The sequence below is a fragment of the Trachurus japonicus genome, chromosome 6 (genome assembly GCF_045865225.1).
Source record: "Trachurus japonicus isolate A0001 chromosome 6, Traja_1.0".
NCBI classification, from domain to species: domain Eukaryota; kingdom Metazoa; phylum Chordata; class Actinopteri; order Carangiformes; family Carangidae; genus Trachurus; species Trachurus japonicus.
Genome location: NC_140912.1, coordinates 33140964 through 33158337, shown reverse-complemented (window position 1 = coordinate 33158337; position 17374 = coordinate 33140964). Strand labels below are relative to the sequence as shown.

The 17374-nt window shown below is 43.5% G+C and overlaps 3 protein-coding genes across 3 annotated transcripts; all 3 read left to right on the top strand.

Annotated features, from left to right (window-relative positions):
* Positions 1-305: 305 nt before the first annotated feature.
* Positions 306-3786, top strand: LOC146986514 (E3 ubiquitin/ISG15 ligase TRIM25-like). The gene is made up of 2 exons (XM_085780251.1): positions 306-487; positions 1009-3786. Exon 2 carries the CDS (start codon positions 1018-1020, stop codon positions 2584-2586), a length of 1569 nt encoding a protein of 522 aa, XP_085636377.1. The 5' UTR covers positions 306-487; positions 1009-1017; the 3' UTR covers positions 2587-3786.
* A 3037-nt stretch (positions 3787-6823) lies between these two features.
* On the top strand, positions 6824-9685 carry LOC146986513 (E3 ubiquitin-protein ligase TRIM11-like). Its single transcript, XM_085780250.1, has 2 exons — positions 6824-6951; positions 7998-9685. The coding sequence occupies exon 2, from the start codon at positions 8005-8007 to the stop codon at positions 9640-9642; it is 1638 nt and encodes a 545-aa protein (XP_085636376.1). The 5' UTR covers positions 6824-6951; positions 7998-8004; the 3' UTR covers positions 9643-9685.
* LOC146986512 (E3 ubiquitin-protein ligase TRIM21-like) lies at positions 6880-13568 on the top strand. Its single transcript, XM_085780497.1, has 2 exons — positions 6880-6951; positions 12006-13568. The coding sequence occupies exon 2, from the start codon at positions 12015-12017 to the stop codon at positions 13566-13568; it is 1554 nt and encodes a 517-aa protein (XP_085636623.1). The 5' UTR covers positions 6880-6951; positions 12006-12014.
* The last annotated feature ends 3806 nt before the right edge of the window (positions 13569-17374 follow it).

The following is a 17374-nucleotide window of genomic DNA, read 5'->3' as shown; positions in this document are numbered from 1 at the left end:
GGAGGTCACACGAGGACAGGCTGTGTATGTAACAGTGTGCTCAGAGTATTCAGATTTTAATGTTTCTTGCTTTATTGTTCTGTTTTTACTTGTTCATTAATGTTAATGTCTCCAATGCATACGGTTTAGGGTTCTTCATTGATCAAAGGGATTAAAACAACAGTCCTGGATCTGCTTCTTTGTCATTTAAAAATAATTTGTTTGCCCATGGATCCTACCTCCACCATGTTTGGTGCAAATGCATAATGTTAGTGAGTGTTGACCAGACATGGGTGTTAAGACAATCTCTTTGACACAGGGAGAAACCTGACACTGAGAAGGATAAAAATAGCCTCAACATCACACACTCTCACATAAGTGAAAGTTAAAGTTCGTCTGAACAACAGCAGAGCTGCAGCCGGGACGAGTCTGTTTCTCTCTCAAGAAAAACTGAACTGAATCCAACAGCTTTTGCTCAACAACAAAGCAGAGTCTGAGCTGAACACTGGTGAGTACAGCACCAATTGTAGGCTACTGTGCTTCAACACATTGCTGGTGTAAAACTTCAGCTCTAGTATCTGGGCAGTCACACCCAAGACTCCAACCAACAGCAATTTTAACTGAGTCAAGACAAACTGTTAAAACTTTACTTTTTTCTTACACAGATTTCATCTGTCTGTTTTTGTGTCACCGCCCTAACCCCAACCCACTTCAGGCTGATCCTGATTTTCTGATATTTCTTGCTCTGACCTGTGTTGTAATGTTCTACTGCAACACAGAAACAGAGATTAACTAGAAATAATGCTAAATCTTGCAATGAGGCATAAAAACTCTGTAGGAAGCCTTGATAAACTTTGGAAGTCATCTTGATGATGGCAAACTGTCCAGGCCCTGAGGGCAATTTTATTTTGTTACCTCATTTTCTCAGGAAATACAATATGTCTCAGTTTAGTGCAATAGCAATAACAGATATCAGGCTGAGTTTCTCTTCATGACAGTTGTGTTTTCTTTTTACATTTCTGTCCTCAGTGTGAAGACATGTCTGCTGCCAGCTGTCTGCTGACCGAGGATCAGTTTCTCTGCTCCATCTGTCTGGATGTGTTCACTGATCCAGTCACCTTACCATGTGGACACAACTTCTGTAACAGATGCATCACTCAACACTGGAATCACAACGTACTATGCAAGTGTCCCAACTGTAACCAGGTTTACGGCACAAGACCTCAGCTGAAGATCAACACGTTCATCTCTGAGATGGCAGCTCAGTTCAGACACTCAGTTCAACAGAGACCCAGCTGCAGCAGCAGCAGCTCAAAGCAACAAGCTGCCGAACCAGGAGACGTTCCCTGTGACGTCTGCACTGGAACCAAAGTGAAGGCCCTGAAGTCCTGTCTGGTGTGTCTGGCCTCCTACTGTGAAACTCACCTGGAGCCTCATCGGACAGTGTCAGGTCTGAAAAGACATCAGCTGATGGAGCCTGTGGAGAACCTGGAGGACAGAGTGTGTAAGCAGCACGATAAACTGCTGGAGCTGTTCTGTCGGACCGACCACACCTGTGTCTGCATGTTCTGCACATATTCAGACCACAAGACTCATGATGTTGTTTCTCTGAAAGAAGAATGTGAAGCAAAGAAGGCAGAGCTGGAGAAGACAGAGACTGAAATTCTGCAGATGATCTGGAGAAGACGAACGAAAATTGATGAGATCAAAGAGTCAGTGAGGGTCAGTGAAGAACGAGCAGACAGAGAAATAGTAGAAGGTGTTGAGATCTTCACTGCTCTGAAGGAGTCTGTTGACAGAGCCCTGGATGAATTCATCAAGACGATAGTAGAGAAGCAGAGAACAGTAGGGAAACAGGCTGAAGGCTTCATCAAAGAGCTGGAACAGGAAATCACTGAGCTGAAGAAGAGAAACACTGAGGTAAACCGGCTCTCACTGTCTGAAGACCACTTCCACCTCCTCCAAAGCTGCTCCTCCCTCAACACTGCTCCTCCCACCAAGGACTGGACAGATGTCAGAGTCTGTCCTCCATCATATGAGGGGGCTGTGGTGAGAGCTGTGTCTCAGCTGCAGCAGAAGATCTATGAACCAATGAAGAAGTTTTTTGAAACTGAGCTGAGGAAGGTCCGGAAGTTTTCTGTGGATGTGACTCTGGATCCTGATATAGTCTATCCCAGATCCCCTCAGCCTAATGGATGTAGATGTGTCTTATCACAGCAGGGCTTCACTTCAGGTAGATTTTACTTTCAGGTTCAGGTCAGCAGGTGGTCTAGATGGACTTTAGGAGTGACCTCAGAGTCCAACGTGAAGAGAAGTATCAGACTGAGCCCCAGCAATGGTTTCTGGACTGTCAGCTTGAAGAGCGGAGGTGGGTTCTCTGCTTCTGGTGACCGACCGGTCCGTCTCTCTCTGATGTCTGACCCTAAGAAGGTGGGAGTGTTTGTGGATTATGAGGAGGGTCTGGTCTTCTTTTATGACGTTGATACTGCAGCTCTTATCTACTCCTTTATTGGCTGCACCTTCACGAGAAAACTCCACCCATTCTTCAGTCCATGTGAGAGTGATGGTGTTACGGTCCATACCGAACTCTCTTGCATATTACAATAAGCAGTTTGGTGGCATTAGACAGTATTTCTGTCTTCACTCCACTAATATTGGCTACATGTGTGTTTGATGAGTGACTTTAGGAAATTATATTATTTATTATTAATACATTTATTATTAGTTTATTTTGTTTTTAAGTGGTACAGATCTCTTTGCTTTCAAATAATTGTATAGAGGGAAACGTGTTGATGCGCTGGTTTAAAATTGTTTTACTGAAGATAACAAGATGTAATGTTGAGATTCACTTATGTTAGGAACATATTCAGAAATGTTTTTCATTTATTTGTAATTGTGAGTGCCTTGCCACCAGGGGTGGATGAGATCCCTGAGTACCTCAAGTCTCTGGATGTTGTGGAGCTGTCGTGGCTGACACGCCTCTGCAGCATCGCGTGGCAGTCGGAGACAGTGCCTCTGGACTGGCAGACCGGAGTGGTGGTCCCTCTCTTCAAAAAGGGGGACCGGAGGGTGTGTTCCAACTATCGGGGGATCACACTCCTCAGCCTCCCGGGGAAAATCTATTCCAGGGTGCTGGAGAGGAGAAATCGGCCGATAGTCGAACCTCGGATTCAGGAGGAACAATGCGGTTTTCGTCCTGGTCGTGGAACGCTGGACCAGCTCTACACCCTCCGCAGGGTGCTCGAGGGTTCATGGGAGTTTGCCCAACCAGTCCACATGTGTTTTGTAGACTTGGAGAAGGCTTTCGACCGTGTCCCACGTGGCATCCTGTGGGAGGTGCTCCGGGAGTATGCGGTCGGAGGCCCTCTGCTGAGGGCTGTACGGTCCCTGTATGACCGGAGCAGGAGCTTGGTTCGCATTGCCGGCAGTAAGTCAGACCTGTTCCCAGTGCGTGTTGGACTCCGGCAGGGCTGCCCTTTGTCACCGGTACTGTTAATTATTTTTATGGACAGAATTTCTAGGCGCAGCCGGGGGCTGGTGGGGGTACGGTTCGGGAGCCACTGGATTTCGTCTCTGCTTTTTGCGGATGATGTTGTCTTGTTGGCTCCCTCGAACCAGGACCTTCAGCATGCACTGGGGCGGTTTGCAGCCGAGTGTGAAGCAGCTGAGAATCAGCACCTCTAAGTGCGAGGCCATGGTTCTCGACCGGAAAAAGGTGGTTTGCACCCTCCAGGTCGGGGGAGAGTTCCTGCCTCAGGTGGAGGAGTTCAAGTATATTGGGGTCTTGTTCACGAGTGAGGGGAGGATGGAACGTGTGATTGACAGGCGGATCGGTGCAGCGGCCGCAGTGATGCGGTCATTGTATCGGTCCGTCGTGGTGAAGAAGGAGCTGAGCCGAAAGGCAAAGTTCTCGATTTACCGGTCGATCTACGTTCCCACCCTCACCTATGGTCAGGGGTGGACTGGGACAAAAATTTGGCCCTGGACTTTTTGGTCCAGACCGGCCCACTATCTGCGCGCGGATATTTTGCAAACTAGCACCGTTGGTGTACATACAAACACACAAGCTCTTAATAACACCACTACTAAACGATATACAATATACAACAAAGTAGAGGAATAGTGTGGAATAAGTTAAGTTTGGACAAGATTACATGCACATAATGAGTCTGCATGCAAACAGAACTTTGGCTAGTTGGCTAAAGTATGGAAAACAATAGTCCAATGATCTGAAAAATGGACAAACACTAATTTTATCTTAGAAAGACAGTACAGCTCAACATAATGTATAGACAATGAAGCATGACAAGAAATACTTAATACGTAATTTGTGTACTGCATCATGAGTAATATGTATGCAGAATGATGTTTTACTGTAACAGTAGTTAATCTGTGTTTTATTAATTTTAACTGTATAATGTTAAACTGTTGAAAGGACAATAAACCATGAACACTGACTGAAAAAAATATGGAGCATACATATTTGTTAAGTTGTTAGCTCAATGTCCTTCATGACCAAATTTGAGTGAGGGCACTTTAATAAAAGCAACTAATCAATTAATCAGGATAGTATATGAATATAGTTATTGTTTTCCAATACTTTAGACAACTAGATTTAGCTCTAACACACCACACCATCAGAGTTATTAGTTATAGCTATTTATTATGTCAAGTGAAGTTCATAGCAACCGCTCTGGACCATTTACAGTAATGAATGTTTATCCACACCATTCTGGAAAGCACATACCTGCTTAACAATCACTACCTCCTTCACATGGTGGAGAGTCTTCCTCAACACTTATTTTTTCAGCCTCCTCCTGCACCATAAGGGCAGTGGTAACGGGAGCCTCACTCTCCTCAGACTCACGTGAAGGACCTGCTGCTGAAGCTGCAGCATCGGTGCTTCTAGCTCCAGCCAGGCCAGGCGGCCCCTGATCTGCGTAACTGTTTTACTTTTAGCAGTCTGTGCTGCTAGAGCTTTTCTTTTTCTGTTACTTTCCTCCATTTTTCCGCGCCGCCTTTGCGTTTTTTTTTTTACTTTTCTTTTCCGTTTTCGTGCGCTGGTGTGTTGTTATTTTCTCTCTCTCGCTCTCTCTCTCATCATGACTCCTCATCATTAAAAGTGATTGGACGAGGGGAGTCTAGAACATGCGTGGGTGGGACTCCTGGGCCTCTGTAGCCTCTCATAGGGCCATTGGGCCAGGTAGACAAGCCACTGGGCCAATCGTCACCTCTCTGCTGTGTCTGCAGCTGAGCACTGTGGGCCGAGTCGATGCATGTCTCTCTCCCCGGGCCGGGAGAGGCGAGGCATGGCGAAAAAAAAAGTTAAATAGATAAATTAAAAACGGCCGCCTATCGGCCCATTAGTGACCGGCCCACCGGGAAAACTCCCGGTACTCCCTATGGCCAATCCACCCCTGCCTATGGTCATGAACTCTGGGTCATGACCGAAAGAACAAGATCCCGGATACAAGCGGCCGAAATGAGTTTCCTCCGCAGGGTGGCGGGACGCTCCCTTCGAGATAGGGTGAGGAGCTCTGTCACCCGGGAGGAGCTCGGAGGAAAGCCGCTGCTCCTCCACATCGAGAGGAGCCAGCTGAGGTGGCTCGGGCATCTGTATTGGATGCCCCCTGGACACCTCCCTCGTGAGGTGTTTCGGGCATGTCCCACCGGGAGGAGGCCCCGAGGAAGACCCAGGACACGCTGGAGTGACTATGTCACTCGGCTGGCCTGGGAACGCCTTGGGATCCCCTCGGAAGAGCTGGAGGAAGTGTCTGGGGAGAGGGAAGTCTAGGTGTCCCTGCTCAGACTGCTGCCCCCGCGACCCGGCCCCGGATAAGAAGAAGATAATGGATGGATGGATGTAATTGTGAGTTTACGAATTAACTTTTAAGGTGTTTATATTTAAAGATGACTCATTGATATAGATTTTTTGATAATCTGTTAACAAGAAAAGACTGTATCAATGCAAATCGAAAGGGAAGAAGAGGAAGGAAGTTGGAAGGAAGAAGAAGAAGTTTTTATGTTTTTGGGACTCCGGATGGAAATTAGCATTGCTGCTATAATCCGGCACATTTACATGTTTTTATATGTTCATTAATGTGCACTGTCCCACCCAAATAAACAAATAAAGTAAAGTAAATACTGTAAAAAACAAACAAAAAACTTCTCTGCTGTTTGTGCCTCTGTGACTCTGGTTTGGCATCTCCTCAACCGATAACAACTTTTTAGATTTTAAAAGAGAAATAAGGAATTGAGCCTTTTTTTTTTTTATTTTTTTAGGCACAATCAATTAACAAAATTCAAGACAAACTAAAATAAACTGATAGAGAATAGTAGAGATCTACATACATCTTCAGAAATATAGATTTTCCATGTGTCACAGTGTTTAGCTTCATTAGAATCTTCTCTTGATATAATTATATCTCTCTGGACACATGTAATATCTGCAAAATTTCAGTTTTACTGAGTTCACTTCAGTTTATATAATGTCAAACAATATGTGGTGTAAGTTGAATCAATATTATGTACAGTTCTGTGTGTACATCAGATTTTAATGTCTCTTGCTTTATTGTTCTGTTTTGACTTGTTCATTAATGTTAATGTGTCCAATGGATAAGGTTTAGGGTTCTTCATTGATCAAAGGGATTCAAAAAATGTCCTGGATCTGCTTCTTTATCATTTAAAAATTATTCACTGGCCCATGGATCATACCTCCACCATGTTTGGTGCAAATGCATAATGTTAGTGAGTGTTGACCAGACATGGGTGTTGAGACAATCTCAGAAGGAGAAAATTGACACTGAGAAGGATAAAAATAGCCTCAACATCACATACACCGGCAAAAGTGAAAGTTAAAGTTAGTCTGAACAACAGAAGAGCTGCAGCCGGGACGAGTCTGCTTCTCTCTCAAGAAAAACTGAATCCATCAGCTTTTTCTCAACAACAAAGCAGAGTCTGAGCTGAACACTGGTGAGTACAGTATAATTTTACTGTGTTTCAACATGTTATTGGTGTACGTATATCCTCAGCTCTAGTATCTGGGCAGTCACACCCATGACTTCAACCCATGCACACACTTTAACTGAGAAAACTGTTAAAATTTACTTTTTTCTTACACAGATTTCATCCGTGTCATCGTCCTAACCCTAACTCACTTCAGGCTGAACCCCTGATTTGTATATGTATTTCATTTCTTGTACTGACCTCTTCAGTTTAGTTCTACCGACTGCAATACACAGAATCAAAGGACAACAATGATTAATTTGAACCAAAGGTACAAGACCACCTTGTTTCAGAGACCAGACGTCAATAAAAGCTCATTTACAGAGCTGCACTGAGGTGGAGCTACACTGAAATATAAAGAGAGCTGTGAGTGTCACCAGAGCTGCAATCAACACAAATCTCTGGTTCTATTTAAAGGGAGACTAAACTGAGTCCATCAGGGTTTTCGCAACAACACAGAAGAGTCTGAGCTGAGGAGATTCACAGATACTGATGCAAAACCTCAAAAGTTCCCACTTGAACTTAGTGACAACGTTATTATTAATATTATTTCATTTAGTAGTTTATGTAACAGGGACAGTGCACATCAATAAACATTTCTGTAGAAGCGCCAGAGTTAGCCGACAAGGCTTTTTTTCGTCTCCCTGGACGAGAGTCAGAGTGCATGTGCATCCTGTCTGCCTCCATTGACACGTTACTTCGAATGAGCCAAAAATTTGAGAGATTGAATTTTACCCGGTTACAGACTTTTTCCTCACCTGGGTTTGGAATCAATCAGAACTCCAAGGAACTTGAATACAGATACAACCTGTAGCCTCTCACCTCATACAAAGACATCTGGTTCAACACCAGAGGTGTTTGTCTTGGAAAAAAAACATGCATACAGTTTTGGACACCACGGTTGTGGAGAGAAATCTCCTCTGGTACAGTTTTGTGGTGCAATAGCAACAGCAGATATGGGTGGGTTTTCTGTTCATTACAGTTTTGTTTTCTCTTCACATTTCTGTCCTCAGTGTTAACATGTCTGCTGCCAGCTGTCTGCTGACTGAGGATCAGTTTCTCTGCTCCATCTGTCTGGATGTGTTCACTGATCCAGTCACCTTACCATGTGGACACAACTTCTGTAACAGATGCATCACTCAACACTGGGATAGCAGTGATCAGTGCTTTTGTCCCAACTGTCAAAGGCTTTACAACACAAGACCTGAGCTGCATGTGAATACGTTCATCTCTGAGATGGCTGCTCAGTTCAGACACTCAGTTCAACAGAGACCCAGCTGCTGCAGCAGCAGCAGCAGCTCAGAGCGACAAGCTGCCAAAACAGGAGAAGTTCCCTGTGACGTCTGCACTGGAACCAAAGTGAAGGCCCTGAAGTCCTGCCTCGTGTGTCTGGCCTCCTACTGTGAGACTCACCTGGAGCCTCATCTGACAAAGTCAGGTCTGAAAAGACATCAGCTGATGGAGCCTGTGGAGAACATGGAGGACAGAGTGTGTACGCAGCATGCTCAATTGCTGGAGCTGTTCTGTCGGACCGACCAGACCTGTGTCTGCATGTTCTGCACATATTCAGACCACAAGACTCATGATGTTGTTTCTCTGAAAGAAGAATATGAAGGAAAGAAGGCAGAGCTGAAGAAGACAGAGGATGAAACTCAGCAGATGATCCGGAGAAGACAAACAGAGATTGAGGAGATCAAAGAGTCTGTGAAAGTCGGTGAAGCACAAGCAGACAGAGAAGTAGTAAAAGGTGTTGAGATCTTCACTGCTCTAAGGGACTCTGTTGACAGAGGCCTGGATGAATTCATCAAGACGGTCAAAGAGAAGCAGAGAACCACAGAGGAACAGGCTGAAGGCTTCATCAACGAGCTGGAACAGGAAATCACTGAGCTGATGAAGAGAAGCACTGAGGTAAATCAGCTCTCACTGTCTGAAGACCACCTCCACCTCCTCCAAAGCTGCTCCTCCATCAACACTGCTCCTCCCACCAAGGACTGGACAGAGGTCAGAGTCCGTCCTCCATCATACAAGGGGACTGCCAGAAGAGCTGTGGATAAGCTGCAGGAAAAGCTCAATGAACAGATGGAGACGTTTTTTGAGGCCGAACTGGAGAAGGTCCAGAAGTTTGCTGTGGATGTAACTCTGGATCCTGATATAGTCCATCCCAGACCCCCCCAGACTGACAATAAACAACAGGAAAATGAAGAAGATGAATGTAGATGTGTCTTACCACGACAGGGCTTCACCTCAGGTAGATTTTACTTTCAGGTTCAGGTCAGCAGACAGTCTAGATGGACTTTAGGAGTGACCTCAGAGACCAAGCTGAAGGGAAGAATCACACTGAGCCCCAGCAATGGTTTCTGGACTGTCAGCTTGAAGCGCCAAGGTGGGTTCTTTGCTTCTGGTGACCGACCAGACCGTCTCTCTCTGAAGTCTGATCCTGAGGAGGTGGGAGTGTTTGTTGATTATGAGGAGGGTCTGATCTTATTTTATGACGTTGATACTGCAGCTCTTATCCACTCCTTCACTGACTGCTCCTTCACTGGAAAACTCCACCCATTCTTCAGTCCTTGTGAGAATGATTGCCACGCATTGACTTGGTTTTTAGGACCAGGATTATATTTACACTCGTCATCAGAGTCATCAGAATGTGTGTCTTGAGACAGTTCACATTTTGGTTTATTCTCTATTCTGCTAATATATTTTGTATCCACAATGAAATAAAATAAAAAATAAAAAAAAGATAACGCTTCAATTTTGCTTCATTTAAAATTGAATAAGTTCTCTTGGGTAGAAGAGACACTGAGTTTCACAGGCACAAACATGGAACAAAATGGAAATGTTCTCAATATTATTTGTGTTTACGCCCTTGTTAAAGTAAAAAAAAAAAAAATGCTTTTGCAAGTAAGTCAGTGGTCTGGTTTAGATACTTGAAATGTATTTGTCCATGAAAATGATGAATAAAAACAGTAATTCAATCAATATTTCTATTCAAGACTGAAAACTAGGGACTTTTTGCTGAAACTCAAACAAAATGTGTTCATCAGGACGACACCAATAGCAAACAAGAACCAACACCCACACATCTGCACAATTGCAGGACTGCCTTACAATGTTGACTAATGTCACTCATGCATCATGTGAAGTAAGTCAATAAGTGGCAGTTTGTCGCCCTCTGGTGCAGTTACTCACAAACTGCAGCTGGAGGTCACACGAGGACAGGCTGTGTATGTAACAGTAAGTGTACATCAGATTTTAATATTTTTGCTTTATCATTCTGTGTTGACTAGTTCATTAATGTTAAGGTGTCCAATGGATAAGGGTTAGGTTTCTTCATAAAAAATGTCTTGAATCTACTTCTTTATCATTTAAAAAGTCTTCACTAGCCCATGGATCCTACCTCAACCATGTTTGGTGAATTTATGCATAATGTTAGTGAGTGTTGACCAAGCATGGGTGTTGAGACAATCTCTTTCTCACAGGGAGAAACCTGACACGGAGAACAGCACTGAAAGATAAAAATAGCCTCAGCATCACATGTCCACTGACAAAAGTGAAAGTCATTCTGAACAACAGCAGAGCTGCAGCAGGGGCAACTCGGGCGAGTCTGTTTCTCTCTCAGGAATGACTAGACTGAATCCACCAGCTTTTTCTCAGCAACACAGCAGAGTCTTAGCTAACAACTGGTGAGTACAGCAAATCTATTTTTACTGTATTTCAACACTTGTTACTGATGTAAAAATTCAGCTCTAGTATCTGGGCAGCCACGCCCAAGACTTTAACCATCATTTTAACTGAGTTGATGTCTAAGAAGTTGTTGAGAGAAACTGTTAAAATTAACTTTTTCTTACACAGAATTTATCCTTCTGTTTCTGTGTCATCCTCTCAACCCAAACCCACTTTAGGCTGGACCCCTGATTTGTAAGGCAAGGCAAGACAAGGCAATTTTATTTGTATAGCTTGTTTTTACAAACAGTTTGTCTCAAAGGGCTTTACATGGCATCACAACAACATCCTCTGCCCTTAGACCCTCACATCGACCCTTTTAACAGGGAAACATTGGAGAAACCTCAGGGTGAGCAACAGAGGAGGGATCCCTCACCCAGGACGGGCAGACGTGCAATAGATGTTGTTACAGACAAGAAAACAGTTTATAACACAGAATGTGGAAAATGGAAAGAGCTGAAGGCAGTTTCTAGTGGGAGGAAAGGCAGAGAGAGCAGGCCAGCTTAACAGCAGGGGAAAGGGGGGATGGGGCGATGCAGGCGGTGGTTGGTGCAGAGAGATGGAGCTCCGGTGGATCTGAGGAAACACAGAGAGAGGAGGAGAGGAGAGGAGAGGGCTCCATGTAACCAGATGTGTCCATCAGCAGTCTAAGCCTATAGCAGCAGAGCTATAAAATGGTTCAGAGCTACCTGAACCAGCCCTAACTAAAAGCTCCGTCATAAGGGAAGGTCTTAAGCCTGGACTTAAATGTAGATTTATTTCTTTTCTTGTACTGACCTCCTTTGTCTTCTACTTACTGCGACAAACAGAATCAAAGGTCAACAAGAAATAATGATTAATTTGAAACAAAGATTCAAACTCCCCTTGCTTCAGAGACCAAAGGTCAATAAAAGTTTGTCTACAGAGCTGCACCAACTGAGTTAGAGCTACAAGGAAAGATACAGAGAGCTTCAGTGTCAAGTCAAATTAATGTGAGTGTCAGCAGAGCTGCAGTCGAGACAAATTTCTGTTTCTATTTCCAGGAAAACAAAACTGAGTCCACCAGAGTTTTCCCAGCAACACAGAGGAGTCTGAGCTGAACACTGGTGAGTAGCTGAGGGGATTCACTGACACTAATGAAAAACCTCAAAAGTTCCTACTTAAACTGATTTGTTGACAAGATTGTTGAGAGAAGTTTTCTCGGTACAAACTTGTGTAGGAATTCACTGTCTTGCTTGTGTTACCTCGTTGTCTCAGAAATTATCAGGTGGATTTCATTTTATGACAGTTTTTCTTTCTCCTTACATTTCTGTCCTCAGTGTGTAGACATGTCTGCTGCCAGCTGTCTGCTGACTGAGGATCAGTTTCTCTGCTCCATCTGTGTGGATGTGTTCACTGATCCAGTCAGCTTACCATGTGGACACAACTTCTGTAACAGATGCATCACTCAACACTGGGATATTAACGTACCAAGCCGGTGTCCCAACTGTAACCAGGTCTTCTACATTAGACCTGAGTTGAAGATCAATACGTTCATCTCTGAGATGGCTGCTCAGTTCAGAGCCAGCAGCAGCAGCTCAGAGCAACAAGCTGCCAAACCAGGAGAAGTTCCCTGTGACGTCTGCACTGGAACCAAAGTGAAGGCCCTGAAGTCCTGCCTGGTGTGTCTGGCCTCCTACTGTGAGACTCACCTGGAGCCTCATCGGACAAAGTCAGGTCTGAAAAGACATCAGCTGATGGAGCCTGTGGAGAACCTGGAGGACAGAGTGTGTCCACAGCACGAGAAACTGCTGGAGCTGTTCTGTCGGACCGACCAGACCTGTGTCTGCATGCTCTGCTCTGTTACAGACCACAAGACTCATGATGTTGTTCCTCTGAAAGAAGGATATAAAGGAAAGAAGGCAGAGCTGAAGAAGACAGACAATGAAATTCAGCAGATGATCCAGAAGAGACAACAGAAGATTGAGGAGATCAAACGCTCAGTGAATATCGGTGAAAAACGAGCAGACAGAGAAATAATAAAAGGTGTTGAGATCTTCACTGCTCTGAAGGAGTCTGTCGACAGAGCCCTGGATGAATTTATCAAGACGATCAAAGAGAAGCAGAGAACCACAGAGGAACAGGCTGAAGGCTTCATCAAAGAGCTGGAACAGGAAATCACTGAGCTGAAGAAGAGAAGCTCTGAGGTAAATCAGCTCTCACTGTCTGAAGACCACCTCCACCTCCTCCAAAGCTTCTCCTCCCTCAACACTGCTCCTCCCACCAAGGACTGGAAAAAGGTCAGAGTCTGTCCTCCATCATACAAGGGGACTGCCAGAAGAGCTGTGGATCAGCTGCAGGAAAAGCTCAATGAACAGATGAAGACGTTTTTTGAGGCCGAACTGGAGAAGGTCCAGAAGTTTGCTGTGGATGTGACTCTGGATCCTGATGAAGTCCATCCCAGACCCCATAAGCCATATAAATGTAGATGTGTCTTATCACATCAGGGCTTCACTTCAGGAAGATTTTACTTTCAAGTTGAGGTCAGCAGCTGGTCTACATGGACTTTAGGGGTGACCTCAGAGTCCAAGGTGAAGGGAAGAATCAGACTGAGCCCCAGCAATGGTTTCTGGACTGTCAGCTTGAAGAGCAGAGGTGGGTTCTCTGCTTCTGGTGACCAACCAGTCCGTCTCTTTCTGAAGTCTGATCCTGAGGAGGAGGTGGGAGTGTTTGTGGATTATGAGGAGGGTCTGATCTTCTTTTATGACGTTGATACTGCAGCTCTGATCCACTCCTTTACTGGCTGCTCCTTCACTGGAAAACTCCACCCATTCTTCAGTCCATGTGAGAATGATTGCCATGGACACTCTCTGTTATTCCAACGAGGGTTATATTTACATTGAGTGTTCTTGAACAGAATTCTCAGAAACATAAGTAGACTAATTAAGAGTACTCAATAATTTACTACCCTTCACACTTCACCTGCTCTCTAGGCAGGATGAGCAAGTGCTCTGTTGTGACTCCAGAAAAAAAGACAGATGATATGATATATTTTCCGATACGATACCGCCATCTAGTGGAGATTATTACAAACTGCAGCTGGAGGTCACACTAGAACCTCTATCAGTTGATTTTTTTTTACCTTTTTTTCCTGGTTGTGATAAGTGACTTGATTTAATTGTATTTCCTCAGTCAGTTCAGCTTCAGCTTTCATTATTTTCTTCAGGGAATTTCTAGTTTGATATTGATAGATAAGATGATTCAGTAAAAACAAAATTGTGTCTAGAGTTATGAAATGAAATCAAGAGAAGCTAGTTAAATTGAATGATGTGAGGACTCAATTTCTAAAGATATGTAGCCTAGTACCCCACTAATTTTGTTTTTTGTGCTATTCTGTTCAGAAAGTTCATATTTTTGGTTTATTCTATATTTTTCTCATTCGTTTTGTATCCACAATCATAAAAATACAATAAATAATAATGAAAAAGAGACATTGCATCAATTTGCTTCCTTTGAAACTGGATACATTCTAATGGGTAGAAGAGATACTGAGTTTCACAGGCACAAACATAATGGAAATATTTTGTCTCAATATTAGGTAGCACTACATAATACGGCCCGCGACTTACAGCGTACCTACCGCTCTCTTGCCGCGTAGGTTGCCGCTTATTTCACACAAGTACTGAGTAACTGCAGCTCACTTTCCCCCTTGTTTCCCCCGTGCATTTACAGTGTAACTAGGCTGCGTCTTAGCGCGTAACTTACATCCTGCTTCACACCAACTTCCACAGAAGTACAGGGTAACTCTCGCTGTTTTACAGTATAACTAGGCTGCGTCTTGGCACGTAACTCCTGTCCTACTTTACACCAAATTACACAGTAACTCTCGCTCACTCCGCCACTAATTACCCCGCATTTTACAGTATAACTAGGTTGTGTCTTAGAGCGTAACTCCCGTACAATTACGTCCTACTTTCCCCGGACTTACAGTGTAACTCCTGCCAGGCACATTAGAAATTAAATAGTCTACTGTACAATATGAGCACAGTTGCAATCCATGTTTTCCAAAAGTGTCAGCAGCGACATTTCACCTCTATTTCAGAGATTTATTATTCATTATTTAATTGTATGGTTTGGAATAGGTGAGAAATGGGTATAGAGTGTGGACATTTTCCAATACAGTAACAGGCTGGCTGGTAGCAAACTTACCTCTCTAAAATGCACATCTATGAAAGTCTATTTCTGTCATCCAAGGGCAAAACACAAACTATACAGTAATACATCCACAATAATGAGTCATTCGGAGAGTTAGAAAATGTTTTTATTATTTATTAACCAGAAAACACATGACACATCCACATCCATGATCATTCATAAACTTTAAGTACAGTAAGTACCCTACTGTAAGTGAGCACTGTTACCCCTCCTTAGTCTGCACCTATACAGTAGCTGTCATGCACCTACACACTACTTGTCTTAGAGTTACCCAGTAAGTAGAGGGTAACGGGCTGTATTATAAAGTAATGGCTGTTACTCCCTCCTTACGCTGCACCTATACAGTAGCTGTCATGCACCTACACACTACTTGTCTTAGAGTTACCCAGTAAGTAGAGGGTAACGGGCTGTATTATAAAGTAATGGCTGTTACTCCCTCCTTACGCTGCACCTACACAGTAGCTGTCATGCACCTACACACTACTTGTCTTAGAGTTACCCAGTAAGTAGAGGGTAACGGGCTGTATTATAAAGTAATGGCTGTTACTCCCTCCTTACGCTGCACCTATACAGTAGCTGTCATGCACCTACACACTACTTGTCTTAGAGTTACCCAGTAAGTAGAGGGTAACGGGCTGTATTATAAAGTAATGGCTGTTACTCCTTCCTTACGCTGCACCTATACAGTAGCTGTCATGCACCTACACTGTACTTGTCTTAGAGTTACCCAGTAAGTAGAGGGTAACGGGCTGTATTATAAAGTAATGGCTGTTACTCCCTCCTTAGTCTGCACCTACACAGTAGCTGTCATGCACCTACACACTACTTGTCTTAGAGTTACCCAGTAAGTAGAGGGTAACGGGCTGTATTATAAAGTAATGGCTGTTACTCCCTCCTTACGCTGCACCTATACAGTAGCTGTCATGCACCTACACACTACTTGTCTTAGAGTTACCCAGTAAGTAGAGGGTAACGGGCTGTATTATAAAGTAATGGCTGTTACTCCTTCCTTACGCTGCACCTATACAGTAGCTGTCATGCACCTACACTGTACTTGTCTTAGAGTTACCCAGTAAGTAGAGGGTAACGGGCTGTATTATAAAGTAATGGCTGTTACTCCCTCCTTAGTCTGCACCTACACAGTAGCTGTCATGCACCTACACACTACTTGTCTTAGAGTTACCCAGTAAGTAGAGGGTAACGGGCTGTATTATAAAGTAATGGCTGTTACTCCCTCCTTACGCTGCACCTATACAGTAGCTGTCATGCACCTACACACTACTTGTCTTAGAGTTACCCAGTAAGTAGAGGGTAACGGGCTGTATTATAAAGTAATGGCTGTTACTCCCTCCTTACGCTGCACCTATACAGTAGCTGTCATGCACCTACACTGTACTTGTCTTAGAGTTACCCAGTAAGTAGAGGGTAACGGGCTGTATTATAAAGTAATGGCTGTTACTCCCTCCTTAGTCTGCACCTATACAGTAGCTGTCATGCACCTACACTGTACTTGTCTTAGAGTTACCCAGTAAGTAGAGGGTAACGGGCTGTATTATAAAGTATTCTTTGTTATTCCCTCCTTAGAGTGCAAATACACTGTAATTGTCCTGCAACTACAATGTAGTTGTCCCGGAGTTACCCAGTACCTACAAAGTAGCGGGCTGTATTATAAAGTATTCTTTGTTATTCCCTCCTTAGTGTGCAAATACACTGTAATTGTCCTGCAACTACACTGTAGTTGTCCTGGAGTTACCCAGTACCTTCTACTGCAGCTGTAACTACTGTCTAAGTAGAACCAGTAAGTTAGAACACAGTTTATTTCACGAGATAACATCATCTGAAAGTACAGTAATACAAAGACAAAACTAACTGAAGTGTCCCTGACATCATAAAATAACAGATTTCTACTGGCTTTTGTTATTTACATTAAAGTTCAGTTTTGTTCCTTCTGTTATAAACTGTTTCATTTAGTTTTGATCCATCTGTCTGGTCCTTCTAGGTCTAAAATAGTCAGTCAAGTCAGTTTCATTTGACAAAATGTACTTTCTAAGTTAGAAGAGTCAAGTTGAAAAGATTGTTGTGATACTACTATCACACCGGAGTGTGACACTCAGTAATGGAGAATGGATGGGCTCCTCCATAAAAGGTGATCTTGATCTTGATCCAGCTCCTTGGGTCAAGGCAGAGATCAGGGTCATGGGTGGCGTGCCATTTCCCTCGTCAGGCACCATTTTCATGGCATCTCAAAAACCTCACCTGTGTAGAAACATAATTATATATTGTATCATCAACTTCATCACATAATTGCATCACTGTAAAACAAAGTGAGAAAATTAATAACTTTGAACGGTACAGTTTTTCTCATCATGGAATACTTAATCCCGGTTTTACCTTTCACATCATAAATCATTAGCCTTTTAAACCATAACTTGTGATTTTTTAGCATATTAATCAATTACAAATTATACATATTTTTTTCTTTAACTATTGAGTA